At 33.3% G+C, this 19,635-nt stretch overlaps 1 protein-coding gene across 2 annotated transcripts in view; it reads left to right on the top strand.

Annotated features, from left to right (window-relative positions):
• The window catches only part of DNApol-theta (DNA polymerase theta), a 50,331-nt gene that overhangs the window by 14,361 nt on the left and 16,335 nt on the right, over positions 1-19,635 (top strand). For both annotated transcript variants that reach the window (XM_023161514.2, XM_023161515.2), the window contains 4 exons: positions 1,104-2,023; positions 5,387-6,907; positions 18,370-18,571; positions 18,621-18,809. In XM_023161514.2, the coding sequence (XP_023017282.2) occupies positions 1,104-2,023; positions 5,387-6,907; positions 18,370-18,571; positions 18,621-18,809 (2,832 nt within the window). The remainder of the gene's footprint in view (positions 1-1,103; positions 2,024-5,386; positions 6,908-18,369; positions 18,572-18,620; positions 18,810-19,635) is intronic.

Here is a 19,635-nt window from a genome sequence, read left to right on the forward strand (position 1 = left end):
TCACAAGGAACAGAACACACTACGCTTATGCAGATAAGGACGCTTGATAATGAAGAAACCGAATGACTAGTTATGGCATTTTAAGGGCGCAAATATAATAGACCTGCGAAGTGTTGATCAGTTTACCGATGTTTCAAAGTATTTAACGAACTGGTTCACCTATTCGCTCGTACATCCTTTCGATATGCAGAAGCTATCTTGTTACGGGGGTCAAATTTTATGGAATCATCTTACTTTTCAATTATTTACAATGGCGATGCATAGACAATAAAAATGGCCCCGGTAAGAATTTAGTTCTAACATTTAACATTGTTGCCGTTAGCTCTCAGTTCAATTTGTATATGAGTTACCTTCAATTGAAAATTGTTATACTATAATGAAATGTACCACGAAACATTGTCAACCATCTTAAAACATACTTAGAACATACATTCTTTACAATTTGCATGATTGGCGTACTTGAATAATTCCACTGTAATATAATTTTCCAATTAATTTCCATTGAATTAACGCTGTCACCGAGAAAATTGTGGAGATTTCTCATGACACGGTACTACATAACTTTATTCAAACTCTGTAACATTTTTCAGCAAACATGCTTCCATATTTATAAATAAAGAAGCCTGCCATTGGCATCTAAATAAAATCTTGCTGCTATTGAATACCAACATCAATAACACCTGTATGTTATATATTTTAATTTGTTTCATAGCTGTATTGATCAAATGGATGAATAAAGAATTGATTGCTTGAGTAAATGTTGAAAAATCCTGGGCAGTAGAAGTCACCAACGTCGTAGTACAGCTGCCGGATTTAGACATGGCCGGATAGAAGCCCCTTCCTTCCTAATTTATCTCTACATAAACTGCTTTTTACATATCTACAAGAACCCAAATGGCATTTTAATATCCATTCATTGTTTTCCCCTCAATTCGTACTACGCAAAATTGCAAACAAAAGTTTCTATTTCTTTTTTTCCTAATACTTTGTCAAACACCAACCCAAACTGTACGCAGATACGATTCCTCCCACCGGCCATGACTCAGTCCGGTGGCTGTAATTGTGCCTAAAAGTTCTCTTTATAATGGTGGTTTATCTTTCAGGAAAGGCATGTCTGTCCTCCTCAATGGCCCCTGATGAAGGATTGGCTCTTTTTACTGAACTTGACAGAGCTCGACAGTGCTTTGTCCTCGATACCGAATTGCATCTAATTTATCTCATAACACCCTATAGTGCATGCCATTCTTGGGGTTCAATCGACTGGATGTTTTTTCTTGATCTATGGGAAAAGCTTCCTCTAACAATGAAGAAAGTTGGAGAACTCATAGGAGTTCAAGAATCTTATATTGTTAATGCTACAAGAGGAAAAGTGCAGACAAACACCAACAAATTATACCATAAATTTCTTGTGCACAAACGATTTTTTGTGGCTCTGGCTCTGCAAGACTTGGTTAATGAGAAACCGTTGAATTGGGTGTGTAACAAATTCACATGTAATAGAGGTATGCTACAATCCTTGCAGCAATCTGCTTCGTCATTTGCCGGGATGGTTACTTGCTTCAGTAGAGAATTGGGTTGGAATAATGTGGAGCTGCTCATATCACAATTCCAAGATCGAATGCAGTTTGGGGTTAGCAGAGATTTGCTCGATTTGATGCACTTACCTATACTTAACGGAAAAATTGCTAGAACTCTCTATAATGCTGGCATTGAGACTGTGATACAATTAGCAAATTCAAATGTTTCAACAATAGAAAGTATTTTACACAAAGTTATCCCGTTTGAAACAGAAAAAGGACGTGAGGGTGAATCAGAGTTCGAGTACAAGCAGAGAAATAAATATAGAAATATATGGGTGACAGGAAAAGAGGGAATGACTGAAAGAGAGGCAGCAGAAATGTTTGTTGCAGATGCAAGAAATTATTTGAAATTGGAGATTGGTTTGGCAGAAGCTAAATGGGAAAACAGTCTGGGAGTTTGTGACTCAGATCTGTTGGGAGGGAGATGTCTAAGCAACGACAAGGTGAGTTGATTTTTTTTTCATTCAATGATGATAGTGTGATTGGCTATATAAAACTGACAGATATGATCCTAGTAATGTACGTTTCTTGATGTGATTTTCGCGCATAATCACGTTATACTGAGCATTGGAAATCAACTACGCAACTGGAATGTATTGGAATAGAAAAATTCAATCTAGCAGCATCCTTTTGTCATACAGAAAACAAACATGGGGGAAGTGCTATACAGGGTGTAACTGAATAAGTGTAAAACATTTAAGGAGGTGATTCCTCATCGATAAAAAGATAGGATCTTTCATATAAAGAAACTTTATTGGAGCATCCCTTGTTAAGATACAGTCCCTTGAAGGGGGTACATAAAATTAGTATAACAACTTTTTTCACAAGCACTGAAGAAGTTACAATATTGAAATTAACCTGAAGTTTTGTACTATCAAAAAGACACTTAGCCAGTAATTTATTTGGTTTACCCCATGGTTGTAAGGGGTGGAAAACGCAACCCCTAAAATTTATTTCCAATGTAACTTATTGTCTTATTACTTGTTTACCATTTAAAAATTTATTTCCGATAGCCTGTTTCATTCTTAACAAAAAATGTATTTTGGGTTTTTGCCCAAAATAAACCAGTTCGCAGCAAAAAATTATTTAAGGAACAACTACAGAGATACATTGTCATAAATGCGAAAATACAAAACTAATCTATTTAGTAGGTCTCTATTAGCGATAGTGACAATTAAATTAGTATGACGCTGTCAGTTTGTGTCAGAGATACATCGTCATAAATGCGAACTGGATTTATTGTTATTTTGTAGTTAGTACCTGCATTAAATGATTAAAAAGTAATATACAAAACTGATTTATTAATAACAAAACACACAACTTGTAGAAATCATAGTAAATGTTCAATATGTCTACCTTCAGACATTACGCATGCTTCTAGACATCGGCGCATTGAGCCACGTATTCGCTCAAATATTCCTGGAGTCTCTCTGATTACCCTGCACGCATCGATGATGCAGTTTCTTAAGTCCTCTACATCGCGAACAGGAGTACGATAAACCAAATGCTGTAAATGGCTCCAAATAGAGAAATCGAGAGGATTGAGATCCGGGGATCGAGCGGGCCAGTTCTGTGGTCCTTCTCGACCTATCCACTGATTTGCATATGTTTCAGTTAAATGCTGACGTGCTACTTGACTAAAAAGGGCGGGAGCCCCATCATGCATAAAAAACATATCCCTTCTGACGCCCAAAGGAACTTCCTTTGGGCGTCAGAAGGGCGTCAGGCCATTTACAGCTATGTTGTGTGTTTTGTTATTAATATATTAGTTTTGTTTATTACCCTTTAATAGTTTAATGCAGGTACTAACTACAAAATAACAATAAATTCAGTTCGCATTTATGAAGATGTATCTCTGCAGTTATTCGTAAAATAATTTTTTCACAAACTTACAGCGTCATACTAATTTAATTGTCACTATCGCTAATAGCGACCTACTAAATAGATTAGTTTCGCATTTATGACAATGTATCTCTGTAGTTGTTCCTAAAATTATTTTTTGCTGCAAACTGGTTCATTTTGGGCAAAAAACCCAAGAGACATTTTTTGTTCAGAATGAAACAGGCTATCGGAAATGAATTTTTAAATGGTAAACAAATAATAAGACAAAAAATTACATTGGAAATACATTTTAGGGGTTGCGTTTTCCACCCCTTACAACATGGGGTAAACCAAATAAATTTCTGGCCAAGTGTCTTTTTGGTAGTATAAAACGTCAGGTTAATTTCAATATTGTAACTTTTTTAGTGCTTGTGAAAAAAATGGTTATACAAATTTTATGTATCCTCTTTAAGGGGCTGTATCTCAACAAGGGATGCTCCAATGAAATTTCTTTATAGTAGTAGTATATATTTGGTGCTAATACAAAGTTTACACAGGTCATAACAGATATTGCTTATCTATAAATACAAAACATAAAATATTCAGATAACTTGAATGGTTAAATGGACAATTACTATAGATATACAAATAAAACAAACTAACTATGAAATAGAAATATAAAACAAGTTAAAATATATATGATTAAGTGGTATTACATGTCTCGAAAACCATCACTAAAATATTCATCTAAGGAATAAAAAGCTTTTTTAATTAAAAAATTTTTGATTGTGTATTTGAACTCCTTCAAAGGTAGATTTTTGATATTTTGGGGATGCGAATTATACATTTTTGGAGCATAATAATTTACGCCAGTTCTGGTTCTGTTGACTCTATGGTTCTGGAGATACAGATTTGAATTATTTCGAGTGTTATAACTGTGGATTGCATCATGTGTAGTATAACCTCTTATATGTTTTTTAACATGTAGCAGGCATTGCAATATATATAATGATGGTAGTGTAAGTATTTTATTATTTATGAAGCTACTTCTACAGTCTTGCCTGTAAGAAAGGTTATCAAGAATCCTGATTGCTCTTCTCTGGATGCCAAATAAATCTGATGCATTGGGCACATGGCCCCAGACAAGTACTGAATACGATATGTGAGATTGAATAATCCCATGGAAAGCTGTTTTCAGAACTGGTTTTGATACCGCTTTTTGTAAGTTCCTCAGGAGATAAGTATTTTTGGATATTTTGACTATAAGTCTATCAATATTTACATTCCAAGTCAATTTGGGTCAATGTATACACCTAGAAACCTAACATATTCAGGGTTACTGATATCTGGCACTTCGCGCAACGAAAAAATGACTGTTTGGCTCTTATCTCGATCAAGTTTAAGATTATTTACGGCAAACCACTCACTGACATTTGTCAGAGTATCCTCGAATGTAGTACGCAAAGTATCAATATTATTTCCAGAAATTGATACAGTTGTATCATCAGCAAACAGCACGAAGTTAGCACTTGTGTCACTAAATCTTATATCATTGAAGTAAATCAAGAAAAGGATCGGTCCCAATATCGACCCCTGGGGAACTCCATACTCAATCGGAAGTAAGCTAGTAAATTTGCCATTCAAGTAAACAGCTTGCTGTCTGTCGTCCAGATAGGACTTCATCAGTTTAAGACTGCCTGTAGATAATTTATAATATTGAAGTTTTGAGAGCAAAACTTTAGGGCAAACACAATCGAACGCCTTACTTAAGTCACAAAAAAATGACATTGTGAATCCGCCGGATTCAAAACTATCAGTTATGAAAGATCTTTTTTTCGATGAGGAATCACCTCCTTAAATGTTTTACACTTATTCAGTTACACCCTGTATAACATGTACTAAAGTATTTATCTTGAAAAACTAATTTTTATAAAACTCTGTATAATAACTTTTTTATCTGTAATAATAATAATTTTATTTTTAAGGAAGTAAGCAGGATGACAGTGCAAAATCAGGATTTTACCAACTTTCAAACTTCAAAAAAGTCCGAAGATGTATTTGATGAAATCATATCGCCCAAAAAAAACCTAGAAAAGCTACACATTGATAATAGTGTTTCTGATGATTCTTCTGTGTTTTCTAAAGATTTGAGCATATCTGATTCCGCAAGCGTAATATCTGAGGCAAATTCAACAAAAATTGAAGATGCTGACGAAGTTAATGAAAATGAAATTAATGAAGAAGAATGTCTTGAAGATTTTTTCGAAAAAAATGAATCCTTAGGGACTGTTGGTACTACCTTTCAGACCGAAGAATTTAAAAATCAGAAAAATTCATTGAAATCCCTGGAAAGTTCTTCAAATGCGGAATATTTGTCAAATTTTTCTAGCAGTTTTTCTGGAATCGATTTTTCAGATCTGGAGCAGAAGGTGATTGAGAAGTCACCATTTAAAATGACTGGTACAAACAAAGTTTTCGATATACCCAATCAGTTTTTCAACAAAAACGAAGTATCTCAGCTGTTGTCTCCATCTTCTGTTGAATTGAGCGTATCACGATCTTCAAGTTTTACTGTTCCTGACAAAATTAATATATCAGTTCAGGAATTGCAATCAGATCAGAGTCTTTTTGATGAAAGTTTTCGTCTTGAACTGAGTGGAAATGATTGTGAATCTCCTAAAGGCGTACATTTCAACAAATCAAATGAGAAGATAGAGAATTCCAGCTCCATTGAAACTGCTAGCTTTCTAGAGAAAGCATTTACAGGTTCATTCGAAATTACCAAACATAATGAAAGTGATTGTGATATATTTGCTGAATTGCCAAACATAAATAGTTCTGGTGAAGAAAATAATGACAATATCCAACCTGGAACTCCTGATGAAATTTTAAATTTTGTTGAACCTCAAAAGTCTGCTAATTCAAGAAAACGTTTTGGTAAGAATGAGAAGACGGAAATACCAAAGAAAAAACTGAAATTTGATATTTCAAAGAGAGAAGCCATTAATGAATCTTATATTATTAATAAATCTATCGTGAATTACAGCAATATGGAAATAGTTGACGTTTGTAAAGACTTGTCATTGCTAAATTTATTTTGCAGAGAAATCAAACAACAAACTTGTGTTTCATTGTCTGTCGCTTGCGTAAAAATAATGGAAAACCAAAAAACTATTGGTGAAAATGTTATGAAATCTGATGTTGAAGAATCTCCGATACACTTTTCGTTTGAGGAAAGAAAAATACTAGGATTTTGTTTCGCTTGGAAATACAATGTTGGTTATTTTATCAGTTTAGACAATCCTAACTACCATCAACAAATAATGAAAATGATGAAAACTATTGTCGAAAATGAGAACCTGAAAGTGAGATTATTTGATGCCAAAGAACAAATCAAGGTTCTCACAAATTGTTGCAAAATAAATTTCAAGTCTAAAATTGATGACCCTAAAATTGCTGATTGGATATTAGATCCTGAGGGAAAAGAAAAGAATTTTAAAGCAATGGTGAGTAAAGAATGACTTCTTATTTTGTCCCACAAATAATTTTTTGATATGAACCTTTTTTTTTTAATTTTCAATAGTGATGAATACTCAATAAATCATCAGGTTAAAAAAAAATATGTTTTTCCGTTAACCAGCTGTTGCCCCCTATGAACAATTCTCAAAAGTCGAAACTTGTGTAAGCTGAGGACTAACGAGGTCTTACCTAACAACGTGTGATACTATAACATCGATTTTTTGTTAATAATGATTCTGAATGGACCCATATTAGACCAGTCAAAGTCGACACACAAAATCGCTAAATTAGAAAAACATGATGTATCTCTGATTTTTTAGTATGTTGTTAGGATTCATTACGGCAACGTATACGCAAGTTTGCAGCTCTCAAAAAGTTGTGGAAAAATTTTTACACACCAAAAACCGCGAAATTTTTGGGCTTGTTTCAGATTCTGCTGTATATCTCCTAATCTAGGACTGTTCTATGACTTCAGTCGGGCTTTCGATACCATTGATCATCATTTGTTAATCATGAAATTGGAAGGGTTAGGAGTCAGGGGTGTTCCGCTTCAATGGGTAACATCATACTTAACAAACAGAACCCAGACGACAGTTGTGAATGGTGTGAAGTCAGATTCACGAGTAATAAATTCAGGGGTTCCACAGGGTTCAATCCTGGGACCACTATCGTTTGTAGCTTTTCTGAGTGATATTGAAGACACCTTTAAATTCGCAAATCAAATGATATTATATGCCGATGACACTAATATTCTGATGTTACACAATAACATTGATCAATTAACAAATTTAAGTAACAAGGCATCTAATGAAATAGAAAGGTATAGCTTTGAGAATGGCCTCAGCCTGAATAAAAAAAAAACAATTATGTCCGGTTCTTGCCAAAAAACATGAATCCAAATTATGACCTATACTTAACCTTATCTGGTAAATCTATATAATCCATGGAAACCATCAAGTTCTTAGGTGTTACTTTGGATAGTAAGCTAACATGGGAAGCACACATAAATACTGTATGTTCGAAACTAAGCACTACATGCTATATAATAAAAAATCTGCGATGTCTACTGTATCAGTAGACATCTTGAGACTACGTTATTTTGGGATGGTACAGTCTACTCTACAATATGGCGTGATCTTCTGGGGGTCGTCTTGTCACTTTGAAAGGGCATTTGCATCTCTAAAAAGGATAATAAGAACGATTTGTCATGCTCATCCAACCACAACATGTAAACCTTTATTCAAGAATCTCCAAATACTAACCCTTCCATGTTTATATATTCTTGAACTGATTATGTACATAAAACGTAACCAAAAAGAACTAATGAGGAATGAAGACACTCATATGTATAATACTAGGAATAAAGAAAAACTTCGACAACCCTATTCAAGGTTATCAGTCTGTGAAAATTCACCAAAGCATATTGGTATCAAGTGTTTCAATAAAATAAGAGATTTGATAGATGTGAATCTGAATGACATTCTATACAAAAATAAATTGAAAAACTTTCTTCTTGAAAAAGTATTTTATAATGTTGAAGACTTTTATAATTCGTGATATCTCATAATTGTAAGACTGACTATTGTATGTACAATTTTTCTGGTTTGTTTGCGATTAACAACTTATTTGTAGATTACCTTCTTTTCTTTCTTGACTAGTCTGATAAGTGTTATGTATGTGTATGTATAATGCCTTGTATAACCTTTGATCGATGAATAAATTCTATTATTATTATTATAATCCATCCATTTTTCGACAAAAACTATTATATACGGTTATTAAGAGCATTAAATTTGTGACATTAAGCTCAACCGGAGCTCTGTAGGTCAATCAATTGGCGAATTACGGTACTTTGAAAATAGGCCAGTTGTTCAAAAACTGTCAGTTTTATATCTTCTTTGGACTGAGATTGCGTCGAAATCATTGATCTTACGAGTAGAGCTTGTAGAATATAATTTGTAGGCAATTTAATTAGCTTTAAATTTAGATCAGAGCGGGTTCTGTAGGCCTCGTGGTTCTCTCAAAATCTAAAAAAAATACATATAAATTAAAATCGCATTTTTCCAGAAATGAACCAAACTACTTTTTTGTTGCATGAACTGAGATTTAAACATGCAAAACGTGTTATCATCAAATGGAAGGTATGAAAGTTGAATAGATTGTTATTAGCCTTCACTCAAGTCACAGAGAACGTGTGCAGGCAAAAAATATTTCTGTAGTCGATGGAGCATACCTCTTCCATAAAGTCCTGTGGCATCGGAATGATTCGGTATGAGCTCTCACAGCAAGCTACATAAGGTACATATTTAACCGCTTTAGGAAAAATGTGTGTGTATTCTTCGACAGATTGCGTCCAATTCTCTACCAGCTCATTCAACCTTCCTTTCTTTTGTGAAGACAACAGCCAACGCCAAAGCGAATCTGGCCCTTTGCCCCAACCATAGAGGCTGCGTCATATCACCACTACCGCACATATCACCAGGTGCAAAAGTGGTTGGGGGGGTGGAGAAAGAGGTCACCGACTGGGGTTGGGAATTCACCTCGGCTGGACTCATCCCCATTACCAGCCGACAACCCTCGCAGAGTTCTTAAAACTCCTCTCTTGCAAATGCAAGAAGGGTGCAGAGGTGGCTGCGCTTGCCTGAAAGCAGAGCTCAAATGTTCTGTGATGTGTGCTACCTGCTCAGGGGAAACGGGCCAGAACGCTGCCGTTATTATCATTGAAGAATACGACGATGACGAGCCTCAAGACAACCATGACGATCTACCAATACTGTACCTGTACTCTATCTATAGGAGACGAAGACGACGACCCACCAATAGTGGAAGATCTACCTATTGAATAGAGCAATATAAGTGACGGCCCAGGGCAGTCAAAAACATTGCGACGAGTTTGACTGAATTATTGATCAAGTTACTTACTTTTGATTACTTATGTTTATATTAAAATACACTTATTTAAAATCGTACATTAATATTGACATTATTGTAACCAAGACATCTACCGAAAATGGTTGTATACCATTTCTGGAAAAATGCGATTTTATTCTGTATGGTTTTTTAAAAGATTTTGAAATAACCACGAAGCCATAAGACCGCGCTCTGAGCTCAATTTGAAGCTAATTAAATTGCCTACAAGTTATTATTTTACAAGCTCTACTCGTAAGTTCAATGTTTTCGACGCAATCTCAGTCCAAAGAAGATGTAAAACAAAATGTTTTTATTTTTGGAACAGCCTATTTTCAAAGTGCCGTAATTCGCCAATTAATTGACATACAGAGCTCCGGTTGGGCTTAATCTGTCACAAATTTAATGCTCTTAAAAACCGTATATGATAGTTTTTGTCAAAAAATTGATGGATTAGGAGATATAGAGTAGAATCTGAAACAAGTCCAAAAATTTCGCGGTTTTTGGTGTTTAAAAATTTTTCCACAACTCTTTGAGAATTGCAAACTTGCGTATACGTTGCCCTAGAATATCCTAACAACATACTAAAAAATAGAGATACATCATGTTTTTCCAATTTATGTCGATTTTGACTGGCCTATATTGTGGTTCCTCAGGAGTTTATTCTAAAAAGCTACAAAAGGCTATCGGTTTCATTGAAATGATCCATTGAGTAATTGAGAATTCCTATGGTATTTTTTTCATTTAATATGCTATTGCCATAAAAAACAAAGTATGAGGGGATGCTCTACTATGTCGAAAAGGAAATTACCATAAAACTATCAAAGGTAGATTTATCAAGATCTTCAATTTTATTATGAATTACACATGACACAAAACTTTGTTGAAAATTTCACACCTGTAATTTTGAACCAATCAAAATACGTTATTTTGATAAATCACCATGGCAAAGGAGGTATTTTAGTGGAATTTTTTTCTCTTAGGATACCCAACAGCGAATTATACTGGAAAGTTTTTGACGTTCACAATAACAGACCTTTTTTGACAGATTGGTTCACATAATATTTATTTGATATATTTTAATTACAAAGCTAAGATGTTTTCTTTATTCTTCAGGCACCTGCTCTCTTCTTAATAGTGTAAATGCAGTACTTTGAATGTTTCCAATTAAGTATCTATGTCTAATAGAATATATATACAGGGTGCTAATTAAGTATGTACCATAAATTCAACAGACGATTATTTAGGTGGTTTTAAGACAAAATTTTCATGTAAACATGAGTCCGCAAATCCTTCGTTCTCAAGATACAGGGTGTTGAAATAAAAATAATAAAAGGTTATTCGTAAATATCTTTAATATCCTTTACCTAATTTTGTTGTAATTTGGCAATGGTATTTATAACATTAAGGAGCTAGTTTAGCCCGAACGTGATTCAATTTAATTAAGTCCAGTGGCGTCTCGAGCGGGATTTGAACAAATATTTTTTACTTAAAAATGTACGCCACTGACTTTTGTGCAATTTTTATTATTTCTTTGGATTAAGCAATTAGAAATACAACTTTGTATTTCTTCTTCAATTTTTTTCGTATCTTGCTTAGTTTTTGAGAAAAAAAAGTCGACCTCTGGACCTCACAAGGAATAATATGGGGAATTGAATGTTTCTTTTGGAAATTTTTATTTTGGCAATTTTTCATTACTAATTATGTAACAATAACAACAAATGTTATAACGTTAACATCTAGACTAACGAATTGCATTAAATTAAGTGTTGGAAATGGCCTCCTTCGGTTTCAATACAACCGTCTAGCCGCCGCATAATAATTTCCAAAAGAAACATTTAATTCCCCATATTATTCCTTGTGAGGTACAGGGATATGCAATTAGGTCGACTTTTCTTTACTTTTGGTTTTACTAGCTGTGCAATATTCTTTATTGCAACAAAACACGAGTTTTTTTTATGATTTTGAACTGTCAAAATACAATGAACACAGCCTCCTATGATTGATGCTTGCTGACGCTGGTTGTGAATTCCTTACCATTAAAGCGCGCATAACCCACATTAATAAAAACGCAAAAAAAAACAATTTTCTACCACTTGTAGTTACTCAAAACTTATGTAAAATTATACTGTTTTCTATCATGAAATGGTATTCCCATGCAACTATAATGAGTAGAAATTACCAGTTTGAAGGCCTGAATAATTGCTGCTACAATTCGGGGTGGAATTTTCTTACCAAATACCACGGCGAGGTCAAATTAATATCCGGAAATTGTTTCTCGCTCATGAATATTTTTAGAAGATTTCCCTTGTCTGCGACTCGTGAAAAATTCAAAATATTCATAAGCTCCAAAAAATTTCAGGAAATAAATGGTATTTCTAGTGAAAATTTCATGTGTGTACCCAGTACCAAGTATTCTGTTTAGTGAAAATACCATATTGATTATATTTCTAAGGAGTGCAGGACCTTATTACAGAAAATGTTTGAAAGTATAAAGTACTTTTTTGGGAAAGAAAGTTTTTGGCTTTCTACTACTCCATCTGATTCAAAAAAATGGATGAGAGAATCTTCCAAAGAAAGGAAGGATTAATCAATTTGAAAATAAGTAACTCTATACATGGATGTGTAGATCATGTCTTAAGGCGAAACACGTGTATACCAGTTAGGGTGACAGTGTTCCATGTGAGTACAATTTATTACCATTCATTCAAAGTAGAACTCATGTGAATGATATCTGATTCTTATTCCTCCACAAATGTTCGATATACAAACTGAATAGAGAAAAATATCTTCTGTATAATTCAGTGTTCATATAGAAGTATTTGTTTCGAAAGAATTTTTTTTTTTTCGTGTAATTCAATGTTTATATGAAAGTAGCTGTTTCAGGAGGACTTTCTTTCAGTTTGTGTCTGAAAGTTACTTCTTTGCATGATCTACACATCCATGTATAGAGTTACTTATTTTCAAATTGATTAATCCTTCCTTTCTTTGGAAGATTCTCTCATCCATTTTTTTGTATCAGATGGAGTAGTAGAAAGCCAAAAACTTTCTTTCCCATAAAATTAATCACTCCTAAAAATATAACCCTTTCAAATCATATAAAGTACTATAAGTTAGAAGGTTGGAAAAATACATTGATTGATTATGTTAGATATAATGGAGCAAGGAATATCATTGAGGGGTGAATAGTTCTGGAATCTAAATAGAAATTCATTTCATATCTGGTGTCATGGCAAGAAATGTAGAAAGGGATTTTCAATTAGAGATATGGAGAATTGATGTTAAAAACTAGCTAAAAACAATATAATAATACTTTATGCAGTACAACAAAATAATATCAAGATTTACTTGAGAATACATAATACAAATGTGAATAAAATAAAAAATTCAATAGTAATTAATACAGAGAATTGAATAGATTTAAGCCGTTCCTTTGTGGGTATGCTAGTATAAAAACTATTTATTTTATTTTTAAAGATACTGAAATTAGGGCTATGTGTTATTTCCTTGGGAAGAGAATTATAAGTTTTCATGCGTAGTGTAATGGGATTATTTAAGCCCATTTAAGGTTATAATAGTATATTATGCAACGATCATGTAATGATGGTTATTAAGACACGAGCATTAACCGGGATACGAAACGAGCCGAAGGCGAGTTTTGTATGGTATATGCGAGTGTATTGATAACCATTACATGAGAGTTGCATACGCTATTTTTTCTAAACCCGATAAATAATGAAAAACTATAAATATTATATTTGTATTGAACACATTTACAGTAATTAACTCATATTTAAAAAAAAAAAAACACAAACTTAATGATATTATCATGGATATATGAAAACTATAAAGATTCTAATTATATTTATATTGAATATAACAACTGTAATTAATCTGATATTTTAAAAATATTGGAGTCGATGGTATTCCTTCTATATCGCTGTTTTCATACATTTTGATAATATGGGTAGGTAATATGAAACCTGATTTTGACAAATAAAGCAATTAGTTACTTAGGTTAGATTGTAGGACAAACAAAGGAACAGGATTCTTGATTGAAAAATTATGGGTTTCTATTGGTTGATAATCTGTATCGTTATGAAAAATCTGTATCATAATGGATATCATTATGAAACGGATTATGGTCATATAAGTGTATTGTTAGAGTACGAGTGTAGAAAAAAAGACATTATAATGGGTATGAGTATTGTATTTATGGAGCTGATTAACGAAAGTGAAGTTGGTATTACATTTTACTTGTTCATGTATAACCTTGTATGCAAATTTACCTTGCTCGATTTCTAGAACATCCTGAATAAGCAGTATCTTGGTTACACTGTATGTACAGTGTAAAAGCCAAATGGAATATGTTTCTGTATAAATTCTGTCTTTCCATTAACCAGCTGTCACACCCCTACGAATGATAACCCTCAGAAGTCGAAACTTGTGTGAGCTAAGAATTGACGAGGATTGAATACATTCATTATTTCGATTACTGTACATATTTAAAAAAAATCCCGAAACTCGTCAAATGTAAATTAATATTTGACATTCTTCAACGCGAAAATGTCACCCCTACCTTCAACTCCCTTCGAATGATAGGTTCAACCCCCAATTTTTTAAATGGCATCCATGTATAGCTAACATGGATGCCTGTCTACTTGATGTATGTGGGTTATCCTCAAACTCAAACATCACATCTAATTTGAGTTCATCATTCATTGCAGTGGCATCTGCTTTTTTTATCTGCCCCACATGACCATGCTCGCAAAAGAGCTTCTCTATTTTGCTTATTGTTCCTTGGGATATGGGCGGTAAATTAGGAAATTTCTCATTAAATCGTTGTGTTTATCTCAGTAACCAATCATCTGTAAAACTGTTATTTTATTCATTTCCGTTAATTTAACCATTTGTCAGATTTGCGGTTAACGAACTTTAAACTTGAATTTAAATACTGACAACTAATGTTGTAACATATAAAATAAGTTGACAGGGTGTTTTAAACAAACGTTACCACGAAAATTATTCAATTTTTTTAAAGGATACCATCTATAAAGAACATTGCTATGGTTTTTGCTTACTCTCTTATTATCAATATCTCAATATGAAATAAGTTTTGTGTATACTTCGATAAGTTTTGAGTGTATTTTATCGAATTTCGGTAACCACATGATTTTAATTTAATTTATCTTAATTGTTGCAGTAAACTTGAAAGCGATAACATTTTTGAAGAGGATAAAAATACCTTCAAAACGATATTTCACAAGCCTCTACTTCCCATTTAAAAATTGGGGGTTGTACCTGTTATTCGACAGTGGTTGAAGGTAGGGGTAGCGTTTTTCCGTTGAAGTATGTCAAATTATAATTTCAATTTGATGTGTTTCGGGATTATTCTTAAATGTGTACAGTAACCGAAATATTATTCAGTTGATGTTGGAGTAGCGCAAGGTTCAATTCTGGGACCATTGCTTTTCTTACTATTTCTCAATGACCTCCCAATTAATGTCGATAGGCGCTTTTATCTAATCAATTTTGCTGATGACACAACATTTGGTATAACTGAGTCATCTATGGAGGATATGATTTTATCGGTTGAATTCTGTATTAGTGAAATGACAATATTGTCATTCCAATAAACTGATGCTAAATGCACAGAAAAAAAAATTATATATTTCAATAAGAACAATTTGATCGATAGTAAAGTCCTACAGACACATAACTCCACTAAGTTTCTGGGTGTAATGATTGATAAATCACTCTCATGGTCTGAGCATATTGAAAGTTTATCTAAAAAACTCTCCAAATCATACTTCGCAATTCTGCAATTGAGGTATGAACTTCATGAGAATATACTTATCCAAGTTTATTATGCATTAGTATATTCTGCACTATCTTTTCACATCACGTTACGGGGAAATGCTACAGAAATAAATAGGATATCTGTTACACAAAAACGAATTGTTAGAATGATGTTCAACATGAAGCCACGTGATTCTTGCAGGGAAATTTTTAAGAGTAAAAAGATTATGACAGTTTGCTGCATTTACATTTATAAAAGTTGCTTACACATTAATAAGCATGAAAATGAGCTAATAAAAAACAATAACCACCATCAATATTGCACTAGAAATGCTTCAAATTTAATAACAATTACTCACAGAACATCCGCATTTGCTGGGGTAAAAATATATAATAAACTCCCTAATCTAATGAAGGCCTGTAATACTATCGAATTAAAAAAATCACTGAAAGATTTCTTATTGGCTAAATCTTATTATACATTACAAGAGTATTTCGCTGATTGAGTTTTTTGTGGATATCTGTGTGTAAATAATCTTATTCTTTTATATTTTAATTTTACATTTTTACACTTGTACATCTATACGTTTTTACATTTTTATTTATACATATATGTATATATATATATATATATATATATATATATATATATATATATATATATATATATATATATATATATATATATATATATATATATATATATATATATATATATATATATCTGTATTTTACGGTCCTATGTTTATATGTATTGAATGTATATTTACATGTTCGTTTGTTTACATATTTATAAGTATAAGTTGACATGTTCGATACCATGTAGTTGGTCCATGAATGAATAAATTTCTTTCTTTCAATGAATTCATTCCATTTGGCTTTTACACACTGTATGTTATTTTACTTAGTTTTAAAACGCATACACAAAACAATAAAAAATAAATAAAAATATATCGTCATCTTTAAATCCTTTACAGTTTCTTTATAATGTCAACATATCTGATAGTTTCTTCTTTTATGAAACCAACCCCGACGAATTAATAGTGGTTCTCAAGGACATCAAAAACAAGAATTGCAGGAGTGTAGATGACATTTCTATTAAAATATTGGAAACTCTACCATTTTCAACTTTGGATGTCTTATCACATCTTATCAATCAGTCTTTTCAATCTGGAGAGTTCCCATCGTTCCTGAAGACTTCTCTCATAATCCCCCTCCATAAGGGTGGACCTACTGATGATCCTTCCAATTTCAGGACTATAGCACTTATTCCTGCTCTTGCAAAAATCATAGAAAACCTGGTCAAAATAAGAATGTTATCGTTTTGTAATGCCAATAACATTCTTACTCCTCACCAATTCGGATTCCAAGAAAATAAGGGTACTAATGGTGCAATGTTCTCCCTTCTAGAAACAGTTTATTCCCATTTTAATGCCAATGAATCGCTGGCTGCAATTTTCTGCGACCTATCGAAAGCATTCGACTGTGTCAACCACGAGATACTTCTGAATAAATTGCAGAAGTATGGTTTCCGAGGCATCACCCTTCAGTGGTTCCACTCTTATTTATCGGGACGCTAACAAATAGTCAAAACATCTAAATACTCTGCTGAACAGTCCATTAAATGTGGAGTGCCGCAAGGCTCGATCCTTGGCCCAATTCTATTTCTCATCTATATAAATGACTTAGCTTTCATAGATGTATCAGCCACCATCACCCTCTTTGCTGACGACACCACCTTATTATGCCACAACACAGATAACGCCATTCTGCATGAGATCATCTCGGAAGACATAAAAAAAATTAAAGAATGGTGTGACTGTAATAAATTAACTTTCAACATCAAAAAAACCAGGATCCTTACTATTCGCTGCACTTTACCTGAGATCTGCCTTGGTAACGAAATCTTAGAAAGTATACATGCTTATAAATTTCTTGGGCTGAATATAGATGATAATTGAAGTTCAAAGACCATACAGTAAACCTAAGCAAAAAGCTTGGCTCAGGCTGCTACGCGCTTAGAGTCATCTCGACTGAATTAGGCTATGCCCATTCAAGAACAGCCTATTTTGCTCTTATAGATTCACATATTAGATACGGAATCGCCTTCTGGGGAGTGTGTTCCAGAGACTTATTTCATACGATCTTTGTCCTTCAAAAAAGAGCTGGCAGTTACATGTGCAAGGCTGCTTCCTGGGTTTACTTGCAAACCTCTTTTCAAAGCTCACAGTATTTTAACTGTACCCTCCCTATACATTTTGGAAACAATCTTTTTAATAAAGAAACACCATTTGTCTAGGGTGAATCACACTCCTCCTCACAGCACCCGAAGTCACATCAGGAATATTGAACTGCCCACTCCCACGAACTCACTAGTTAGGGACTCGATTAATTTCAATGGAATCAAACTGTTCAATCATCTGCCAGCTAAAATAAAAGAAATCAATGCTTACATTAAATTCAGAAAAGAGGTCAAAAGGCTCCTGTTTGATGGGGTCTATTACTCAGTTCTGGAGTATTTTGATGATTTTTTTGTCTCCTGATTCACTCGACAACCAATATTTTCTCGCTTAGCATATTATTTTATTATTTTTTATATATTCTACATTATTTATATATTTCTTCTTGTATTGTTGTTTGTATTTTCAGACTTAGTCTATAAGATGTATTTTCTTCAGACAATAAAGTATATTTGATTGATTGATAAATCTCAAAACTGTTTACCAAACTATGTCATTTTCAGGTTATGAAATATTGTCCTGAAGGTATTGAACTGTCACGATTGTCAGGAGGATGCAAAGGTGTGGGTAGCATTGGACTGGATTTGTACAGTGCAGTGGACCCTAGAACAAGATCCGCTGTAGAAGCCATTATGACATGGCATCTTGTTGACTCCCTGAAAAATACATTAAAACAAGAAAATCCAGATTATTTTAAAGCATATGGTTGGAGTATAAAGAAATTAATTCATTTTATAATTTTGAAAATTTTTAGATGTGGAGTGTGATACAATTTTATGTTTAACAAATATGGAATTAGGGGGTATATGTGTTAGCAAAAAGTTATTGCAGGAACTTGTGGATAACTTGAAAAAACAAATGACTGCTATTGAGAATAAAGCATTTTCCCTGGCTGGAAGACATTTCAATTTCGTATCTTCAAAGGATGTGGCAAAAGTTATAGGTGAGCAGAATAAATTCTAGTTATTTCCCGGAATATATTTAATTGTTTGACAATTTATTTTTTATCGAAAGTGTTGCAATATATTTCATATTTCAGAGTACTGCTCAGAACTCAAATTATACATAATATGCATATATAGGACTCCTTCATCGGACATAAATTTGTTCTTAAAACACTTGGAATCATTCCTGTCGCAACTACCAAATAGTTCATCGGTTATTCTCGCTGGCGACCTTAACATCAATTTTGATGACTCCAGCTCCACAAGTACCTTACTATTAACCAATCTCCTTACATCTTTCAATTTATCCATGCATGTAAACTGTCACACTCGTATCTCTCAATACTCTGCTTCATTAATAGACTACATTTGCAGTAATTTAGATTTAACTGCTTTAATTCATTGCTCGGTTAACCCATCTGGGCTATCAGTTCATGAAGCTATAGTCTTTTCCTCCAAATTCCCCTCCAAAACTGCCAGTAAATGTGAGAAAAGGAGTCGTTTATTCAGCAAGCTGAACTATTATAGGTTTTATCAACGTTGTGAGCAAACAAACTGGGCTTCCTTCTTAGACAATTCTCACCCTTTTGAGGCATTCTACAATGGGTTATTAGAAAATTTTAATAAATCATTTCCTCTACAAAAAATCAAAATAAAAAATAGAAAACTCTGGTTGACTAAAGGTATTGAAATCTCTGCCAAGAACCTAAGATCATTACATTATATAAGAAAATTTATAGATCCTAACCAAACTTCATTTATCAATTACTATAATAAATATAGGTCAATTTACAGAGTTACTTTGAAGCATGCTAAGCTGATCTA

This window comes from Leptinotarsa decemlineata, unplaced genomic scaffold (assembly GCF_025532065.1).
Source record: "Leptinotarsa decemlineata unplaced genomic scaffold, Ldec_3_MD MMD2_tig00026374_RagTag_RagTag, whole genome shotgun sequence".
NCBI classification, from domain to species: Eukaryota; Metazoa; Arthropoda; class Insecta; order Coleoptera; family Chrysomelidae; genus Leptinotarsa; species Leptinotarsa decemlineata.